Genomic DNA, 22,580 nt, shown 5'->3' with positions numbered 1-22,580 from the left:
TGTATTTATTCTGAGCATGCGTGGCACTTTGTCAGTCGGATTTGTGTACACACGATCGGAATTTCGACAACGGATTTTGTTGTCGGAAAATTTTATCTCCTGCTCTCCAACTTTGTGTGTCGGAAAATCCGATGGAAAATGTCCGATGGAGCCCACACACGGTCGGAATTTCCGACAACACGCTCCGATCATTTCCATCGGAAAATTCGACCGTGTGTACGGGGCATGAGTCTCCTGCATCTTTGTGCATATCGAGGATCTGTATGTGAAGTGTATGATATTTTGCTTTTGACGAGACGTGAAGGGTGGCGATGAAGGTACTCAAGGCAGTGCAAGCGAGGTTCCTCTAATGGTGTAATCAGTAATTGATATGTAGCAGAAAGGGCGTGGGACATTGGACCCTCTTCCGAATAGGTTTCGTAAGTGGTCAGGGTTGAAGCAAAATTTCCAGGAGGAGGAAGTGACTTGAGAAAGTGATTAAGTTGAAAAGCTCTCCAGTAATCCAGACGGAATTGACCATCTGATCTCATGAGTTCGGATGTGGTGGGCCATCAGTCATTCATAAGAAAGTGAGAGGCTTGGAAACAGTTTGAATTTCGCAGGAGGTAAAAAATTGGGTCTGTGTAGCCGGGCGTGAACTCTGGTGTTCCCAGTATCGGGCGAAGCGGGGAGTTCGATGATGAGAGTTGGTATCGTGTAAATAAAAATGGGCATGTACGCACTGTCAAACCTATTAGGGGATGATTTTTGACTTCTCTAGGTAAGGCGAGGTGGATCCATGGTGTTCTGTTCAAGGGGATGGTGCATTGGGTTTGTTCCAATCTAGTTCACTGTTTAGTGGACTGGTGACGATTCCAGTCAATCAGTCTGGTTAGATGGGTCGCATAATAATATTTGCGGAGGTCAGGGACTGCCAGACCTCCAAATGATTTGGGAAGTGTTAGCAGACGTCTGTTAAGTCTGGGCCTTTTGTGGGCCCAGATGAAATCAAAGAATAGGGCGCTGGTTTGGGCAAAATAGGAGGAAGGAATTTGGATCAGTAGTGCCTGTAGGAGGTACAGAAATTTGGGAAGTATACACATCTTAAGAATATTGCATCTACCGAACCATGAATGTAGCCCTGTATGCCATTTGGCCAGCAAAGCACGAACACCTGACAGTAGCGGTAAAAAAATTAATGCAAATATCTGAGAAATTTTGGGAGGAATAAGTGTACCTAAATATTTTAGCGCCGTCGCAGTCCATTTGAATTTAAAACTGTCTCTAAGTGTTTTAAGTAGGTTTGAAGGCAAACCGTCACTCATTGCTTCGGACTTGTCAAAATTGATGTTCATATTAGATATACTACCATATGTTCGAAACTCCTGCAGGAGGTTAGGAACGGAGACTAACGGATTAGTAAGTGAGAACAGCATGTCGTCTGCATATGCGGCGATCTTCTGCTGAGAATCCCCCATAACCACCCCAGTTATGTCCGGGTTGGAGCGCACGGTACACAGGAAGGGTTCCAATGACAGGGCAAAGAGGAGCGGGGATAAAGGACATCCCTGACGAGTTCCGTTCTTAATCGCAAAGGAGTCTGATAGGACCCCGTTGGCACGTACCCGGGCTGTAGGATCAGTGTAAACTGAATTAATACAATTCAACATCTTGTCGCCCAGTCCTATGTGACCCAAAACGGAAGTCATAAATTGCCAATTCACCCTGTCAAAGGCCTTCTCTGCGTCCGTGCTTAAAAAGACACAGGGGATCTTATTCTGATTAACTACGTGTAATAAATTAAGGACTCTGATTGTGTTGTCCCTAGCCTCTCTAGTTGGGACAAACCCTACTTGATCCTGATGAATCAAGGACGGGAGATATAGTTGAATTCTAGTGGCTAGTATTTTAGTAAAAATTTTTAGATCTACGTTGAGGAGTGAAACTGGCCTATAACTCCCACATGCAGTTTTATCCTTCCCTTCTTTGGGTATCACTGGAATATGTGCTGAGAGAGTGTCACGGGGGATATTCCCTCCCGAACCCAGAGAGTTGTAGAATTTGTGTAGGTGTTCCCCAAGGTATGGCAGCATGAGCTTGTAATATTGGGCAGTGAACCCGTCTGGGCCGGGGCCTTTCCCAGTTTAATAGTACCCACCGCCAGTTTTATGTCATCTATGGAAATGGGTTCATTCAGCAAAGCGATGGCCTCAACGGGTAATTTAGGCAATCCTGATTTGGACAGATAGTCCTCTATTTGAGATCATGAGGAGGCTGGCTTCTGTATGTTGTAAAGGGAGGCATAAAAATCTTTAAATTCTCGTGCAATGTTTTGAGGGAGTGTAATTTTCTGGCCCGAAGACGTCCTAATATGTGGGATGTAGCTCACTAGAACCTGTTCCTTCAGGGAGTTGGCCAGAATTCTACCACATTTATTCCCTGATTCATACGACACGCGACGGCAAACCTGTATCACAGCTTTGGCACGATATTGCATTATATCTGTGATTTTGGCACGCAGAAGCAAAAGTTCGCCACCCCTGCAGGAGTTTGAGCATGTTTGTGTCTAGCCTCAGCCCTGTGTAAGTCATCAAGAAGCGACGTCAGCTGTGCCGAGCGTTGCCTCTTAATACGTGCACCATGTTTAATTAGAACACCTCGTATCACTGCTTTATGGGCTTCCCACACAATGCCAGGGTTACTATCAGGGGTGTCGTTAGTCTGAAAGTAGGATTCCAATTCCCTTACTACATCTTTGTGAATCTCTTCATCTTGTAAGAGACTTTCATTTAGTCTCCAGGTCCGCATTCTAGAAGTGAGGCTTTCTGTTAGGGCATATGTCAGTAGGACAGGGGCGTGATCAGACCATGTAATGGATCCTATCGAGGAGCTACGTATGGCGTGCAATTGGGCATAAGGGACTAGGAAGTAGTCAATCCTAGAGTAGTGTTTATGTGGATTGTAGTAAAAGGTGTAATCCCGTTCAGACGGATGGAGAAGTCTCCAAATGTCAATCAGTTGTGTTTTGTGTAGAGAGCGAGCTATACGTTTCCTAGCTGCCGGTGTAACCGAGGAGTGTCCGGAGGAAGTGTCCTCAGTGGGAATCAATGGGACATTAAAATCACCCCCAAGGATCAGCTGACCTCTAGTGAACCCCTCCAGAGTGTCTAATGTCTTAGAGATAAAATGATCTTGTTGGCTGTTGGGTGCGTAAATGTTTGCCAGCGTCACTTCTACACCCCCAATGTCTCCTCTGAGGAACAAATATCTTCCCTCCCCAGGTCAGTTTTCACATCTGCGCACTTCCAAGGAACAGAACGTGAAATAAGTATGGACACACCTCGAGACTTAACGGCACCATACATAGAGTGGTACGCCGTTGGGTAGAATCTGTTCCTCAGTATTGGTAGATTACCTTCTTTAAAGTGAGTCTCCTGTATAAATGCCAAATTGGCCTTGTGACGTTGGAGATTATTTAGCAACATGCGCCTTTTTTACGGCACATTTAGACCCTTTGCGTTTAAGGACAGCACAGTCACTGCCTCCATGGCCCCCAAATGTGAGTAAGGTTCTAGGAACAAGGGTAAACTATAGAGGAAGGGGAGGGCTTGAGGTGAGAGAAAAAGAAAAGGGGGGGGGGAGATATTAGATGACAGAGAGGAGAAAAGAAGGAAAAAGAAGTATAAGAGAAGTAGTCTAAGTATGTAGCACAGTAGTGCAGGAACGCTCACTAGTACGAAACTAGTAATCGAGCGCAGGCCTATGTGGGAACGTGGAAAGGAACAGCCAGCGATGAGGTTCCCGGTCTCCCCACTCCCACTCCGTAATGAAATATAACTTAACTAAAATGATAACACATTTGAGAAGGATATGTTTAGTGAGAAAACGTGTAAACTTCTTTCAGAGGTTTAAAACAAAAAGCATATAATGTGTGTATACCAGTCAGTCCCCGAGCCTGATCATAATAACAACTGAACTCATGTTAGCCCCCCTCCAACTTTGCTCCACAGCTGGGCGATAGTCAGGCTCTAAACCCAGCGGGAGACGAGATAGCCCCCGACCCCGGAGGATCTATGAGCATATGTGAATACAAATTTGTCCAGTTCTCCGGCTATAGCTCCCTCCTCCCCCTCCGGGCTCGAACCATCGATCCTCCCCCTCCCCGGTCCCCATCCCAGTTTACCAGGCACATACTGCCCACCTGTCTGTCAGCATGGTGTGGACCATCCCCTCCATGTCCTCCCGGCCAGGGCTCCGTCCCGCAGGACACATAACCTGAAGGGTGGCGATGCAAGAGTATACCTCCAGAGGTCCCCATTTTAGAGCGGGCCTATAGAGGCCATCAAGGTCTCGGGGGCAATTTGTATCTATATCCCCACCCCTCAAAATCTTTAAAACAGAGATAACCTTTCAAGATGACCGGAGAAGCTAGGGATGAGGGGGGGAGAGTCCAACACCACACATGAAACATATCTTACCATATCAGAAAAACAAGAGTGTAAGATAATTTCTCACCTTACGAAAGCTATTGAAAGCAATCTATGGAAAGTGCTTACCCACACATCTTCTTATCCCTATTCCATTTTAGGGAAGTACTATTGCCTGCAAGTTTTTACATATGGTGCTAGTGAATGTCTTTGGGAGTGTAGGAGAACCCAGGCGTAAGCACCCTCTCCTCTCACGTGCAGGTATGGTACAGGTGTCTCTGGGTTTGGGCATTGGTGTCCAGGAGAATCCCTAGCATGAGTCATTCTAAGTCTAGGAGTTCCTTGGCGGGTTCACATAACAAGAGACAGACGTGTAAAGTCCCTCTGGACGTCATTCCGACCGCGTGACATGTTCCGTCTTCTTGAAACTGGTGTCCGATGGAAATAAAGAGCTGTATAGAGGGGGGGTGGCAAATCCCGTTCACTGGGCAAAACCCCGCTTCCCACCCTGGAGGTAAGAGTAACATGTGATCTGCCCCCAGGGTGGCATAAAGGAGCAGTCAGATAGTAGTAGTCTCAGAGGCAACATGAGTTAAACATGATCAGGCTACAACCAGGTTTGATAAGGATCATGAAAGTCATGACTCACGTGATCCCTCAGTGGAGGGGGCCCGTGATCTTCTTCTTGAGCGTTGCTGGCAGGGGGGGTTGGTAAGACCGCTGAGTAGAGGGACCCGAGCGACCCGTTGGACGCGGGACCAGAGTGAGCCAGTTTGGGACCGGAATCGGTTCCACTCCAATAAATGTAAAAAAGGCTGGTAACTCCGTCTGTGTGCATAGAGTAAAGGAGGCATTCCCATTCCTAAAGGTAACCGCCAAAGGGTACCCCCAACGATATGTGCGTCCCTGTCTCCTGGACAGCTCCAGGATGGGCCTCAGCATCGCTTTTCTCTGTAGAGTGGCCCTGGATAGGTCTGGTAGAATCTTGATAGCAGCACCATCGAATTCCACCTCTCCGTGATCCCATACCTTACGGAGGATAAGCTCCTTTTGGGTGTAGCGTTGGATCCTGCAGAGCACGTCACAGGGCCTGTCAGGGTCTGATGATCTAGGCCCAAGAGTTCTATGAACTCGATCCAGCTCTATTAAAGGCGGAGGTGCATCTAAGACCCTCTGGAAGATCGCCACCACCATTTCCTCCAGATCCTCAGCGCCTGTTGCTTCAGGGAGGCCTCCCAGCCGCAAATTATTGCGGCGACTGCGGTCCTCCAAATCCTCCAAATAAAGCTGCAGCTCCACTGCCGTGGCAGCCTGGGATTCCTGGGAACGCTCCAGCTCTGAAACTCGCTGTGTGAGAGAGGAAATCGAGACTTCCCCTACTACCATCCGATCCGAGATCGTCTGTAACTCAGCCCTGATCTCCTGGATGTCTCTAGTGTGGGCTTCCTCCACACAGAGTATGAGGGTCTCAATGTCCGTTTTGGTTGGGAAGGGCCTGTAAGATGGCGCGGAGTTCGTCGGGCAATCCGCTCTGATTCTGGTAGGAACTCGCCATGTCAGAATGGAAAATAGCCGGTGACCCTGAGAAGTCCTCTGAGGCAGTGGAATGATCCGGGGAGACAGGTAAATCCAGGGTGTCGGCCTCTACCTGGTGCTGGGCACGTGGCGTTGTTGCAATGGCGCCCGGTGATCCCTTCTGTGAGTTGTTTTTCAAAGATTCTGTATGATGAATACTATACATAAATTGCAGTAAAATATTGTAAATAATACAGTAAATAGTAAACTGAAATTGATATTTTCATGTTATATTATGAAAATTGTTCTTTACAATTATCATATATACAAATTAAAAATGATCCAAATTTTTATCAAATATGGAATTGAAAAATATTTACTTTCCTTGTTTTTCAAAAGAATTTTTATGATAAATACTACACATAAAGTGTAATAAAAATAGTGTAAATATGCACACAAAATTTAGCCCTAAATTTACCACATTTGATAAAATACCTCTATTTTCGTTTTTCATATGCAACAAAACATTTTTTTGTTTACAAGTAAAAATATAAAATAAGCATCAAAATTGACACACACACACAAAAAAGAAAGCAACAAATATTTTTCTTTTTGCTATTTTTTTTCATGTCAGTGTAATCTCATTATCAGTTTTGGTTTTTACTCCATTTTAACAAAATTTAACAAAATTATATTCATGAAAAAATAAAATGTAAACCCTAGTGTAGGAGAAATGGCATACACTCAATATTTTCCAAAATGAGACTATAAACTTTTAAACCGGAATTGATATTTTCATGTTATATTATGTAAACTGTTCTTGTTGCAAATTATTGTAAATTATATCAAAGATGCAACTGAGAAATTTATAGTTTCTTTGTTTTTTCAAAGATTCTATATGATAAACTACACATAAAGCATAATAAAAAAAATGAAAACATGCACACATATACTAAAGAGGAGTCATATCTGATTTTTACTTTGATATATTATTTAATTTATATATTATGTACGTATCAATTTAAAGGTTTTCCAGACTGGCATAACAGGCTCATGCAGTCTTCTTATTGGCTGGTGTTACTCTCTGTTATGTATCCTATTACTATATATTAGGATGACACTGGAAGGAGCTTCACTGGACTCAAATTAAAGTTGCTGTATTTATTTTTGTCCTTTTTGCTCATCTTGTAGCAGTTAGAGTTCTTTTTTTTTTTTTTTTTTTTAGAATATAATGTTCTGAATATTTGTTGTAACACTAAAATAAATGTTAACAGTTTTTTTTATTTTCCTAAGACATTGTTGGGTTGATTAATGATTAGCTATGTAATATTACATGCTATAGCAATGTATATTCTATGCTTTTTTTCAGGTTAAAAACATGGCAGACTACAGACTGTTTAGCTGTATTTTGTTAATAACTTTCTTTCCATGGAGTTGAATCACAGCTTTGTAAAGTCCCATTCAACTTTTCTATTGAGGTAATAGGCTTTCACTTTTATTGCAGAGTCAAACATGTGAATACATTCATTAAAAAATGATTGCAGTTTCCAACAGATTATTATTATTATTATTATTATTATTATTATTATTGTTAATAATAATAATAATTTATAGTATTTTATTTAAATGTTAAATATTTAAGCAATCATAGCACACTGCATACATTTGGGCTTTATTAAAAGATTATTATAATGTTTGTTTTTTTTTTTTTTTTTTTATTAAGAGAAAAATAGAAGTAAATGGTACACTATGCAACATACAATACAGAGAAACTGCAGGTAAGTGGACAACCAAATCATACATAACTTTGTCAGACAGTTAAATGAGTAAATAGTGCCACTTTCGTTCTTAACTTAATCAGACAAATCTCTGTAACTACTACCAAGGCAAAAAGTATTCAAAAAATTAAGCCAACTAGTCAGAGATCAAATCAACATCACTAATATGGGTTTGATATGGGCAGTAGTATCTGTGTTAGATAACGACCTTATACAGATAAAGTACCTTAAGAAACCCAAACATGAGTAAGAGTAAGTAGCAGAGAGAAAGTAGAGAGTAAAAGAAAAGATGGTAGGGGTGTAGGGAAAAGATAGAAGGGGAGGGAGGGAAAAAGCAGAGGGGGGGTTGCCTCAATCCGAACTTCTATTGTGCAATATACAACAGCTAAAGCAATTTACTTAGGATGCGACATAATTTCCGCGAATGCGGTTGTGTATTTAAAGGCAAACCAGCAGGACCACATTCTTTTTACAAAATCAGATTTGTTTCTAAGGGAGAAGGTAAGATCTTCCATATAATATGTACGATCAACTTCCACTAGCCATTGGCGTAAAGTGGGTATATTTTTTTGTTTCCAGAATCTGGGGATAAGTGCTTTAGCAGCATTAAGAAGGTGAGGGATTATGGATTTCTTATATGTACCCACTGATTTGCCTGTACAATGTAAAAGTACAACCAACGGATCATTAGGGACCTCTGATCCTTGGGTCTCTTTAATCCAGTGAAGGATAGTCAACCAAAATGGTCGTATCAGCGGGCAGAACCACCAGATGTGAGCATGGGTTGCATTCACCCCGCATCCCCGCCAACACAGGGGGGAGATGTGTGGAAAGTATTTATGAAGTAGCGCTGGCGTGTAATGCCATCTTGTCACAAGCTTATAATTCACTTCAGCTGTTTTAGTGGCTGAGGAAGAAATATGAGACATTAGGAGAATAGTAGCTTTTTGAGTTGTTGACAGTTCTTTCTGAAGATCTTTTTCCCAATTGTGTAAAAAGGCCGGATCTCCTGCGGGAGTTAGTATTTGCAATATTTGATAAAAGTGAGAGACAGGCTTATCCACTGGTTGGGGATCGGCGAGAGCTGCTTCAACAGGTGTTAATTTCGTGAAAGACCTGATGGGTTTAGGGATAGAGTGGACAAAGGCCGCCAGTTGTCGATATCTCCATTGATCCATAGGGGTAATCACAGAATCATGTAGAATTGTGTTCAAGGGGAGAATTCCCGTTGGGGTGGTAACTTGATATAGTTGGGCCAACCTCCCTAGAGTCCAAGTATGAGTTTTGGGGTCTATGTTCCCCGCAGGGAAGAAGTTATGGCCTGTCAGTGGCATAAGAGGCAAGTTATATGGCCAATTATTTGTCTTACATAATGAATCCCATATCATAAGGGTGGAGTGTGTAAGCAGAGAAGTCGTGGACGATAGGGATCTATATTTCTTAGGAACCCATAATTGCATAAAGGGGTCAGAACCACTTAGCTCTGCTTCCAGCTCCACCTAAAGCTTAGATGTTTTATGGAATCTCCAATCAGAGATTCTGGTCAATATGATCGCCATGAAATACTTTTTAAAATCTGGTAGGGCTAAGCCCCCTTCTCGCTTAGATCTATTGAGAAGGGTCTTAGCGAGCCTGGGGCGTTTTCTGTTCCAAATATATTTGCCAATCAATGATTTTATTATTGTAAAGAAGCCTATAGTATGCCAAACGGGATCATTTGAAATAGAAACAGCAACCTGGGTAGTATGTTCATCTTAACAACCCCTATCCTCCCCAACCACGAATGAGCCAATTGAGACCATTTTTGTAAGTCAGCTTTAATCGTGTTTAATAGGGGTAAGACAAAAAGGGTTCAAGATAGGGCTAGGGCGAATAAAATAGGTGAGAGGGGGCAACCCTGTTGAGTGCCATTATACAGAGTAAATGGAGCACTAAGGGTGCCATTCACTCTTAATTGAGCCGTGGGGAAATTATAAAGTGCCGATATTTGAGTCAGTAGGGGTGCCCTAATACCCAGATGAGTCAGTGTTGCCATGAGATAGTCCCAGCCCACCCTATCAAACGCTTTTTCAGCATCCGTTGATAGCAACAGGGTGGGCTGGGACGACCCCCAAGCATGAGCTATTAGAGATAGGGTACGAAGGCAATTATCCCTTGCCTCCCTACCAGGGATGAATCCCGTTTGATCGGTGGATACCCATTGCGGAATTAAGGGAAGGAGTCTATTCACAATGGCTTTAGCATATATTTTAGCGTCAATGTTCAACAGTGAAATAGGGCGATAACTTCCACATGCACTCACTAGGGTCTTTGCCAGGTTTGGGAATGATAGTATTGTGTGCGTGGGTGGTTTCAGGTCTGAGGGACCCACCATCAGAGATCGCGTTAGCATAGGAGGTTAAATGCGGTAGGAGGATATCTGCAAATGCACGGTAATATGCTACAGTAAATCCGTCCGGACCTGGGGCTTTACCATTTGCCATAGCTTTTAAAGCAACGCGTAACTCCGAAGTGGTGAGCTCCCCATTCAGAGTAGCCAGAATGTCAGGTGATAATCTGGGAAGGTTGGCTTGTGCTAGATAATCCCCAATAAATTTAGTTTTAGCGTCCCGATCTGTTACGGAATGTTGGACATGATATAAGTGTTGATAAAACTCCCGAAACTCTTTAGCTATGGATGGCGTGTCGTGAAGTAACTCACCTGCAGTGTTTTTAATTTTAGCTATAAAGGTAGCGGATTGCTTTTGTTGTAGTGAACGGGCCAATAATCTGCTCGGTTTGTTACACCATTCGTAAAAGCGTTGGGCCACTATGCGAGCTTGTTGTTTTTGCTCTGTGTGGAAAAGGGACTTTAATTCTTCCCTCTTCAGAGTCAGAGTGTGCAGTACCGCTTGAGATTGTTTCGCTTTATGTGATTGCTCCAGATCCCTAATATCATTTAGCAACTTAGATTGGTGAAGTGTCCGTTCCCTCTTTTTCCTAGCCCCCGTTTCTATGAGCTTACCCCTGATATGGGCCTTGTGCGCCTCCCATAGCGTGCCCGACAAAATATCAGGATGTTTATTTTCAGTAAAATAAAGGGATAAATCCTCACCTATTTGTTTTTTGTCTATTTCCTCAGTTATGAGATATTCGTTAAGCTTCCAATTAGTAGACCTGTGTGGTAGGGAAGGGACTTTAATGGTTAGTATAATCGGGGCATGATCTGATAGGGGAGATGAGTCAATGTGAGTGTTTGTGGGGAGTGAGAGATGATGGTGAACCTGAGAAAAGTGAGTATAATCTTTCGTTCGTGGGTGCATAATTCTCCATATATCAACCAATTGGGATTCGTGTAGGCGTTTGCGTATGAACAACAAACGTTTATGTGGGATATTAGTTCTACCTCTAGACGTATCTATGGCAGGTTCCAATGGGGTATCAAAATCTCCAGCCAGGAGAACGCACCCACGTGCGAAGTCTCTAAGTTTTTTAAGTGTGGAGGCAAAGAAGCCGGCTTGGTCACGGTTGGGAGCATATATAGTTGCTAGGGTACAAGGCATACTACCCAGGGTGCCTCTAATGAACAGAAAACGCCCAAGTGGGTCACATAACATGGTTTCGAGCGTAAACGGGGTGCCCCTGCGAAACCCAATGGCCACTCCTTTAGCTTTATGCACATCAGATAAGCTATAGTACCATGTGGGGTACTGTTGAGAAAAAAGTTTTACCTGTGTAGTGTGAGTGAGGTGAGTCTCCTGGAGAAAAACAATGTCTCCCCGCAGGCGACCCAGCTCCCTATATAAATTGTGCCTTTTCCCCGGGGCATACAGTCCCCGAACATTAAAAGGGATAAGATTTACCTTAGCCATGGGGAACGGCAGGGGGAGCCCGCGTCCACTGCAACCTGAGGAAACGGACCTGAGGCGATGAGGCAGAAGTTGAGGGGAGAAAGGGCAGGGTGGGGAGGGGGAGAGAAAAGTAAAGAGGTTATAAGAAAGAAAAGAAAAAAAGGACAATCAATATCCATTAGCAAAAGAAACTTAGACCATTCGGGGGGGTGGTCAAAAAGTGCATGCATAGAACTGCGGTGCATGGTGGGGCACACGAGCGTCCTAGCCCCCCCATACCCGTCACCCAAATATGAGCTGGAGCATGGGGGTGCAGGCCCACACAGCACCCTAAAAACAGGGGAGTGAAGGTCTCAGTGCATATGCACATGGTCCTCGAGATTGGCGTGGGCGTCGTCGGGCTGCCCCGGCGCCGACACCAAAACATCACAAAGTGAGAATTGCAAATAGCAAGGCACTTAAAGTGCGTCATAACACCTTAACCCGGTCGTGGTAGACCATACGACTGGATGCCCAGAGTATAAAACACGTATGAAAATAAAAACATATATGATATCAAATCAAACAAAATTAGGGTCTGACAGAAGACTGCTATGGCGACGCCATGCAAACATGCAGCTTAAGGCCTAAACATTAACCTTCCGAGTCTGTACTATTACCAAACTGTATAGGACCTAGTAACAGTCAGAAGCGATCCAGGTGGGTCAGGTGTAGAATGGACAAAGAGCTTGAGCCATCCAACTTGCTGGGTCAACCCAATTCAGGAGAACCTCCAGAGGCAGAAGAGCGATGTTTGCGGTCAACTTTTTGCCATCTTGTTTCGGCATTAGTGGGCAGAGGTGGGATGTGATCCTGCCAACCAGGAAGCTCTGGCGGAGATATGTTAACATCCATGCAGAATTTTTCCAGTTCCTCAGGAAATCGAAGAATCGCTGTCTTACCATCCTTGTTAGCGATCAGTGCAGCTGGAAAACCCCATCTATATTTAATTGAGGCGGCTCGCAGTTTCTCCGTCAATGGGCGCAAAGCCCTGCGGCGCTCCAGAGTCTCCCTAGCAAGGTCTGGGAAAAAAGATAACATGGCGCCATCAAAGTCCAGCGAGGCAGCATCTCTACCTTTTTTCATAATGAGTTCTTTTTCCTCATAATAGTGGATCCTGCAAATGACATCGTGCGGGACATCTGAAGAGAGATTACGGGGGCGAAGGGCCCTGTGCACTCGATCTATTTTCAATGGATGGTCAGCAGGCTGGCCCAGTAAGCCATTGAAGATGCCGCGGACGGAGGGGAGAAGATGCTCATCCCCAGTCGCCTCCGGCAGACCTCTGATCCGGATATTATTCCGCCTGTTGCCGTTTTCCTGGTCCTCGATTTTATATAATGCCATTCTGTGAGCTATAGTAAGTTCACGGGTTGAAGTTTGTAAGTGTCTAATGGCCACCGCGTGGTGGTCAAGGCACTGCTCTGTCTCCTCTATCCTTTCTAAAACATGTGAGAGGTCGGCGCGCACCGCAGACACTTCCTTTTTAATGGCACGTTCAAGGCCTAACAGCATGGAAGCCAGTTCAGACTTAGTAGGTAGGTCACTTACCAGAGCCGCTACTCCCGAATGTCTGGGGGAATTCTCCTCTCCCTCCGAGCCGGCCGAGGATACTGGAGAGCGGTGTCTGTGTTCAGGCCTGCGTCGGGGGGCGGAGCCTGTACCAGAGCTCACGCCACTAGGAGAGCGGCCTAGGCCGTCCATGTCCTCCGGATCGTCTGGTTCTGCAGCCAGGAACCGCTTAATCGATCCCACGGTGGCTCCTTTCTTAGGCAGAGGCTTGCCAGATTTCTTCTGCATCTTTATGCGGTGGATGGGAGCAAGCGGATTAGTGAAAGTGCTGAAAATATTGTGTCGGCACCAGAGCATGAGAGAGACACGTCCTCAATGCTGCATAGCCAAGCCACGCCCCAAAAAGATTATAATAATGTTTAATCATTTTTTCTTTTGTTTCCACAGAGTCAGGAGACTCAAGATATATATGGTACAATTAAAAAATGATAGTCTCTCAGTATACAATTATTTTATAGGATAACATTTGTTCCAGAAGTTCTGGTAGGGTTAAAGTTGAACAATTTTTTTTTTCCCATTTTGGATAGAGTACAGGAAGGTTATAATTCTCGTGAGGTTTTCTTTTGTCATATGTGTCCCATTGTGGAAATTTCCCTTTACTTCCTGCCCCCCTAGTCAAAACAGGAAGTGAGAGGACATCTCTCCAAAGTGAGGGAATCCTTAAAACAGAACTAGTGTCCCCATCGGAAGATTCCCTTCTATTACTGTTCATGGGACAAGATCCCAAGAATTTGGGATTTTTTTTTCCACTTTTAGTGAAAACCGTATAAACAAAACAAATAGAGAGGGCGAATCTCCCTAATATGGACACGGACAGCATTAAAAACCTGACGGTGTTCTGAATCCTCTCTTCGCCCAACCAATCAAAAAAGAAAATGCCTTTAGTTATACTTTATTGATAAGAATACCGGGGCCTACAATAAGAGCTGACAGGAGAGCAATGGGAACAAAAATTTACAATGGTACACAAAGGCTCACTCAATGTTTCGATCCAAGAAAATAACTACAAAACCCTGACCCAATGGTATCGCACTCCGGTTCTATACGATCCGAACATTCCTAATAAATGCTGGAGATGCTCCAGGGAACCTGGCACATTATTACATATCTGGTGGTCATGCCCCCTTTTACAGAACTTCTGGTCACAAGTCCATGAACTAACAACATAAATCTCCACATATGCCCTGGAACATACCCCAGCTCAGTTCCTTCTCCATCACATATCTGCACACGCAAACCACAAATCCCTAGTGGTGCATTTAAGGCCGCGTACACAAGGGCGGACTTTTCAACCGGACTGACCGACGGACTTTCCAACTGACTTTTGACGGACTTCCGACGGACTTTTGAACGAACGAACTTGCCTACACACGATCACACCAAAGTCCAACGGATTTGTACGTGATGACATACGACCGGACTAAAATAAGGAAGTTGATAGCCAGTAGCCATTAGCTGCGTGGGTTTTCGTCCTTCGGACTAGCATACAGACGAGCGAATTTTTCGACCGGACTCAAGTCCGTCGAAGATTTGAAGCATGTTTCAAATCTAAAGTCCGTCAGATTTTCAACTGTAAAAGTCCGATGAAGGTCCGATGAAGCCCACACGCGATCGGATTGTCCGCCGGACTCGGTCCGTCGGACCAGTCCGGTCGAAATGTCCGCTTCTGTGTACGCTGCATAACTAACCCTGCCAAGATGTGAATCCCAATACACTGGGATTCATCTCCTATTCCGACCATTAACTGCATCAATAGAATTGCAGAAATGGAAGAATTAATCCACATAGCTAGAGATGCTCCAGCTAAATCTTCACACACTTGGGCCTGCTGGATTTACTTCCGAGCCACAGATAACTACATAACAGTGAAGGGTCACGCACACGAAGAAGCCGCACGCTAACAGGTTAAATCTAATGGAGCCACAGTATATACAAACCCTACTTTTCAAATAGACACAAGGCCCCCCACCCCTAACCAAGGGACGAGTACGGGGGGGGCACGTGTCGAGGTCTTTAATCGCAAGCATACCAATAGCATGTTCTCTGCCTCTTACCCTTCACATTTCATACTATGTTGTCGTATAGACAAATTAAGGCTTCTGGTGGAGTCAATTCCCCCGCCCATCATTTCTCCCCTATCCCCTTTCTCCTCCTCCTCCTCCCACCCCCCCCTACTCACATCCATAAAGTACCTGAGCTTAGTGCTCAAGCGTACGTCCTAATATCTAATACCATCTCTCTGTTCCTGATGGAACACTCCTTCATGCAACTTTACATCACTTAAACTCATATCCCACAAAACCACAAACTATTAACCAATCATAAGAATCCACCCCCCTTTTCTTCGACAACATAAGATATAAGGGGTACCCTAATATATAAAACATCACCCCTTACAAACTTAGCTACAGAGGAGTTCTTACTTTGCTTAATTTATTATTGAATCGTTATTAGATGTTAAGACTGAGGAAAATGTATGCTGATTTGTTCTACATATATAAGTTATATACTACAGATCTACCGTTTTGTATTTACATATATCGGGGCCATGGTCAGACCAAATAGCCAAGTATTGAATCGGGGAAAGAGTCTGTGGCGTTGCTTTACTACAACTGGAGAGTGCAAAATCTGGCTTCTAACTTTAGCTTGTTCAATTAAGCTTTGGCCATAAAGCCTGGTAGATGATTGGTTTCTACGCACAGTTGCACCAGTCTTTGCACCCCCAGTTTTAGCAAATCAACCCAACTGTATATTGGCTGGTGACAAACAAGTGCAGCCTATGGAAAGTGTTATGAGCAGGTAAGTTAAAGGAATAGTCCTTTTTATGAAGTAAGGCTCCACAGACATCACACAATTGATGTTGTAACAGCTATCAAGCTGGGCCTTGGTGTGGGATCCCCTAGATGCGTTTTTTTTTTAATGCTTGGCTTAAGTACAAAATTAAAGCTGCCCCAATTAATATGACACTATTCAAAATGTCCAATTTCTTCCCCATAAAAATTTTAAACCAAAAAAAACTGACCCAGACTACATGGTGGTAGAATCTACACATTTGCCAATGCATACTTACTCTACACAGTAGCCAATAAATAGTTACCCAACTAGGACAAACTTAATACTGGTATCCAGATTCTGTCAAAATATGGATAACAGTAGACAGTTGATCGTAGCTAGGTAACCATGCATTGGCTATTGTGTAGGTTTTACTGTCAAGTAGGATCTTCAGGAACAGATACTTACCCTCTAGGGTCAGTTTTTTTGGTCTATAATTTTATGGGGAAGAATGTCAGAATATGGATACCAGTAGATAGCTGGTCATAGTTTGGTAACTATACATTGGCTATTGTGTAGATTGTACTGCCAAGTAGGATCGTCAGGAACAGATACTAAACCTGTGGGTCAGTTTTTTTGGTCTATATTTTTATGTTGAAGAATGTCAGAATATGGATACCAGTAGATAGCTGGTCATAGTTTGGTAACTATACATTGGCTATTGTGTAGATTGTACTGCCAAGTAGGATCTTGTCAGGTCACCTGAGACCAGGTGACAGATGCACTCCGTAGGAGTCGGAAGTGCACCGCTAAGAAAGTGGACCCTAGGACTGACTGCTGTGGATAGTACCCAGGGAGGTTCAGGAAGCAGGTCTACTGGATCACTAACAGATCCCAGTGGGAGCTAGAGCATAGACTCCCCAGGGCGCAGAGTCTAAGAGCCAACAAGTGTTCACCAGAGCACTGCTGGTGAGGATGTACTGCGCTGCAGTCTGGCTCCAGGTCGCGGCCCCTAGGGTCTCACAGTTCATGCTCACCGTAGACTACAGGAGAAGGAAGCAGCAGGCTGGAACAAACAAAAAAGAGGGGTTCTTGCGAGCCACAAGTGGACCAATGCCTCTATGGGGTAAAAAACTATATTTTTAAGCAGCAAACACTTCACCACGCTTCATTCCGTGTATTTAAATATAAATAAAATTAATTGTGCCCGCGCTGAAAAATATATGAACTGAAAAAAAATGTAAAAAAATGTATATAAATATATAAACTGAGTAAGAAATATATGTGCAGAAATATTATACCATAATTAGTGTGCTAATAAAAAAAAAAACATACATATATAAATATATAATGTGCAATCCTTATATATAAAATTCACAAAGTGTATCCACATAAAAGTGCAATCCTTCTATAAATGCTGAAAGTGCATCATGCATGAATATAAACCTAATTAATAAGTGCAAATCCTGTGACAATCAAGTGTCCAAATAAAATCCTTCAGCTGCTCCAAACTTAAGCAAAGAAGTGTAAGAAAACAGTGTCCATAAACAAAGTGTTCATCACTGCTCTCCTGATAAGTGTCCAAATCACAACAAGCTGGATGTGCTCTCCCGTGGTCCCCCACTTGTGCTTGTGCTCACCTCTATTCGTGTGACACGGTAGTAAAACAGTGTCAAACACGCATTGGGGCCACTCCTGGGCTCACTCAGGATGCAATGATGTATATCCAATCCTCACAGGTAAAGCCAAAGCATCATTCATAAAAGAAAAAAAGGAGAGACCTCCATAGTGTAATATAGTAAGGGATTTATTTAAAGTAAAAGAAATTCCTCCAGGAGGGTACTCACAGTATGCAGGTGCTACAGTGCACCAAACTATACAGGTGTGTTTCGTTTAGCAGCGGCTCGTATGGCGTGCGGTGTGGTGTATATTAACCTCCTTCCCTGCTGACAGCTCCGTCCTACCCCTCCCCAGCATACTGTGAGTACCCTCCTGGAGGAATTTCTTTTAGTGGGGGACCACGGGAGAGCACATCCAGCTTGTTGTGATTTGGACACTTATCAGGAGAAGCATGATGAACACTTTGTTTATGGACACTGTTTTCTTACACTTCTTTGCTTAAGTTTGGAGCAGCTGAAGGATTTTATTTGGACACTTGATTGTCACAGGATTTGCACTTATTAATTAGGTTTATATTCATGCATGATGCACTTTCAGCATTTATAGAAGGATTGCACTTTTATGTGGATACACTTTGTGAATTTTATATATAAGGATTGCACATTATATATTTATATATGTATGTTTTTTTTGTTTTTTTTTTATTGGCACACTAATTATGGTATAATATTTCTGCACATATATTTCTTACTCAGTTTATATATTTATATACATTTTTTTACATTTTTTTTTCAGTTCCTATATTTTTCAGCGCGAGCAGGCTGGAACAATAAGGATAGTAAAGGGATAAAGGAAGAGGTCAGGGCGACTAGCAGACAGGAACAACAGAGTACACGCCAAAGGTTCAGGGTCACAGGCAAACAGGGATAGTCGGGGACACGCCAAAAGGTCAGGGTCACGAGCAGACAGGAATAGATGAGAACACGCCAAGGTCGGTAACAGAGACAAACAAAGAGCACACGGCAAGCAGGAAATAGGGAAGCCAAACAAACAATGAATACACAATGGTTGATCAGCACCGCTAGCTTGCAGTGCACAGGTTAATATAGGGTTCCCTGATAGGGCCTGCGGTGGAGCCATGCTTAGAGGAGAGGTTATAAAACAGCCAGGTGAGAGTGGCTGGCCTCTTAGTCTGAACACGTGGGGAGAGGTAAGCTGACAGAGAAAGATTACTGCATAACCATGACAGTACCGCCCATCTTACGAGGCCTCCCCCTCCCACGCCTGGGCCCAGGCTTAAAGGGAAACTCCAGATGAAACCTCCTCAACAGACGAGGCACAAAGATCTCAGATGCAGTGATTCAAGACCTCTCCTCAGGACCAAACTCTTTCCAATGTACGAGGTACTGAAGTATGCCTCTACGGCGCTGGGAATCCAGAACTTGACCAACCTTGTACTTTAGATTATCCTCAGAGACCGAAACCGAGTTAGGGAGAGGACGAGAGGACTTATTGAGGACTAAAGGCTTCTTAGGAATGGGTAAGGGCATGAGAAGACCATCAGGAGTCTTAGCAGGGTCCCCCAGACCCTTAAAGATGAGCTGGACATCCAGCACAGGATCATCAGACTGGGCAGAGGTCAGTGGATCCCTGAGAGCAGGTTGGTTAGAAGGTGATGTGTCACAGGAGTCAAGCTGGATAGCTGTAACACAAGCAGAATGCAGAGAGTCCTGAAAAAAAGGTTGAAAACCCCACCTGGCCGAATGGGGCAGTCTATCCAAAGGATGGATTGAGCCTCTTAGACAGGTTTGAATGGACGTAGTAGTAGTAGTAGTAGTAGTAGTAGTAGTAGTAGTAGTAGTAGTAGTAGTAGGGTGAGACCAGGTTACAGAAGGCCCTGAATAAGAAAAAGCAGGAAGCTCACTGGGCATGGGCTGGACTGGCATAACTGGTGCAGAGGCCGACCCAATAGTATCACCACAGTCGCATCACAGGGCGTAGCGACTGTGGAACTTGCGGACAAGTTAGCCTGGCTGTGCATCCAAGGGAGTTTAGGGACAGGCAAAGGTAAATGGTTATGCAAAACTGTAATGAATGATCGGCTCAGGTTCATAGGTGGGCTCCTCATCCAGAGTGCCACATGATCTAGAGAGTGCATCAGTCCGACTATTGCAGGACACATCCCAGAAATCGCTATATACAGCGGGAAGAGCAGAAGATACTGGGATGGTGGCAACAGGAAGTTTCTCTTTTGGGGTAACCTTGAGTAGGCAGGAAGAGGAACAGGAGGAACCCCAAGCCAGGATCTGTCCAGCAATCAAGTCAATGTGTGGAGAATGGAGCCATAACCAAGGAAGACCTAATATGATAGGAGATGAAGCCTTAGGTAAGACAAGGAAGGATATCCACTCCTGGTGGAGTGTCTGTCAGGAGAATAATCCTTCCAGTCGCTTCGGCTGTGTTCCTGCGCGCATGCGCGATGGAATGGCGCTTGCGCATTTGCGGCCCGGGCGCTCCAACATGACCCTTGGGCTGGGAGAGGCAGAGGTCAGGGCGACTAGCAGACAGGAACAACAGAGTACACGCCAAAGGTTCAGGGTCACAGGCAAACAGGGATAGTCTGGGACACGCCAAAAGGTCAGGGTCACGAGCAGACAGGAATAGACGAGAAACACACCAAGGTCGGTAACAGAGATAAAGGAAGAGCACATGGCAAGCACGAACCAGGACACCAAATACACAATGGTTGATCAGCACCGCTAGCTTGTGGTGCACAGGTTAATATAGGGTTCCCTGATAGGGCCTGGGGTGGAGCCATGCTAGAGGAGAGGTTATAAAACAGCCAGGTGAGAGTGGCTGGCCTCTTAGTCTGAACACATGAGGAGAGGTAAGCTGACAAAGAGATTACTGCATAACCATGACAGATCTTCAGGAACAGATACTGACCCTCTGGGTCAGTTTTTTGGTCTATAATTTTATGGGGAAGAATGTCAGACTATGGATACAAGAAGACAGCTGGTCATTGTTGATTAACTATACATTGGCTATTGTGTAGCTTTTACCGCCAAGGACCATCTTCAGGAACAGATACTGACCCTTAGGGTCAGTTTTTTGGTCTACAGTTTTATGGGGAAGTGACTTGTGCACTGCTATAGATACCCCATGGGACTGATAAAAAAAAATATGTAATTAAGTGATCAATATGAATTGCCAATACCAGGAAGAGGGTAAATTACTAAGAAAAAAAGTGTCAATTTTACGCCTGCCCAATAAATTGTATGATTCACCAAAAATGGGAAAAATCTGTATTCCATAAGTTTGTAGTTGCCTTTTTTCATATTCTTTTTACACAAATTTGCTTATCCTGAACGGCAAGCTACCAACTCCAACCCAAACAGGTACAAAAGCCAAATGGAGGACAAAAGGGCTCTGCCTTAAAAATACAACGTGTAAGAAGACTATTAGGATTTTAGCTAGTTTGTAGCTGAAATACAATTAACATTTTACCTTATTTTGTAGGACGTGATTGCTCTGATATATGGCAGAAAAACAGCAATGCAGTGAGTGGAGTCTATCTAATCAAACCAAATGGAGCGAATGCCCCTTTTCAGGTAAAACAACAGAAAACCCTGTTTGGCTGTCTGGAAGAAATTCATAGGTGGGGGGGGGGGGGGGGGGAGTAAAGGAGATATAGGGCAAAAGAGAGCAATGGGATCCTGTTTGGTTGTCTGGAAGGAAGGAGAAACTGGTGGAGGAAAATGAAGGTGATATGGGGATAAAAATATTTTTTACCTTTTCTGCACTAAATAAGCTGATTTATGACCGTGTTATGATGTTTTGTGCTCCCCCTGCAGGTCTCCTGTGAAATGACAAAGAGCGGAGGTTGGACTCTTATGCAGTATCGTGATGGGTCTGGTGGAGTAAGCTTTAATCAAAAGTGGAAAAGCTAGAGGGATTTGGAAATATCAAGGGTAAGCAGTCACCTGTGCTGTCTGTATAATTATAGCTAAAGTGAATGAATCTTATTTTAGATGGAGTTGGAGATTGTTAAGTAGGGGGGGGGGGGGTTGTTGCCTGGGGGCGGTTGGGGGAAATCTACCCTCTCTTCCAATACTAATAGGATACACTATATTGTCAAAAGTATTGTGACGCCTGTCTTTACACGCATATGAACTATCCCAGTCTTAGTTCGTAGGGTTCAATATTGAGTTGGCCCACCCTTTGCAGCTATAACAGCTTCAATTCTTCTGGGAAGGTTGTCCACAAGGTTTGGGAGTGTGTCTAGGGGAATGTTTGACCATTCTTTCAAAAGCGCATTTGTGAACGGTTATAGGACGGAACAAATCTGTCCCTGGATTTGTCCCCCGTTTGCAGGGGCAGCGACAGGCAGGGACACTTTTAAGCCAGTACAATACCCTTAATGAGCGGGCACCAGATTCATGGGGGGGGGCCCTGCACCTTCCCTGTCCTTGTAGTTTGTAAAAAGTCGATTGGGATAGCAGAGAGTCCACCGGTATGGGGGAGGTTGTCTAACACTCTAATCAGCTTAGGCTGTCCCTCGGGGATGTTCACTATCTCCTGAGGCAGCCGGAGTTGGTGGGCAGGGTCAGGGTGTGGCTACCTCCTCCACTCCTCCTACAGACTCCTCCCCTCAGGCTGATCCTGCAGCTAAAGAAGAAAGAGGAGGAGAGAGCACAGCAGCCTGGGAATCTCCATCACCTGCCATGCTGTAAGTGACTGAGCCATATACTGTCACTACATACAGATCTAACATGTCACTATTTCACCCTACACTGCCCTAACCTGCCGTATACTGTCACTACATACTGAACGAGCCTGCCGTATACTGTCACTACATACTGAACGAGCCTGCCGTATACTGTCACTACATACTGAACGAGCCTGCCATATACTGTCACTACACACTGAACGAGCCTGCCGTATACTGTCACTACATACTGGACTAGCCTGCCGTATACTGTCACTACATACTGAACGAGCCTGCCGTATACTGTCACTACATACTGAACGAGCCTGCCGTATACTGT

The 22,580-nt window shown here is 44.2% G+C and overlaps 1 protein-coding gene across 1 annotated transcript in view; it reads left to right on the top strand.

The window, feature by feature from the left end:
* Positions 1-7,348: 7,348 nt before the first annotated feature.
* Positions 7,349-22,580, top strand: part of LOC141116651 (angiopoietin-related protein 4-like) — a gene marked incomplete at its 5' end in the record, with an annotated part of 28,713 nt that continues 13,481 nt past the window's right edge. The window contains 4 exons of the mRNA XM_073609044.1: positions 7,349-7,399; positions 7,645-7,699; positions 21,052-21,143; positions 21,387-21,477. Coding sequence (XP_073465145.1) covers positions 7,349-7,399; positions 7,645-7,699; positions 21,052-21,143; positions 21,387-21,477 — 289 coding nt within the window. The remainder of the gene's footprint in view (positions 7,400-7,644; positions 7,700-21,051; positions 21,144-21,386; positions 21,478-22,580) is intronic.

The sequence above is a fragment of the Aquarana catesbeiana genome, linkage group LG13 (genome assembly GCF_042186555.1).
Source record: "Aquarana catesbeiana isolate 2022-GZ linkage group LG13, ASM4218655v1, whole genome shotgun sequence".
NCBI classification, from domain to species: Eukaryota; Metazoa; Chordata; class Amphibia; order Anura; family Ranidae; genus Aquarana; species Aquarana catesbeiana.
This window is presented reverse-complemented; position numbering and strand designations above follow the sequence as displayed.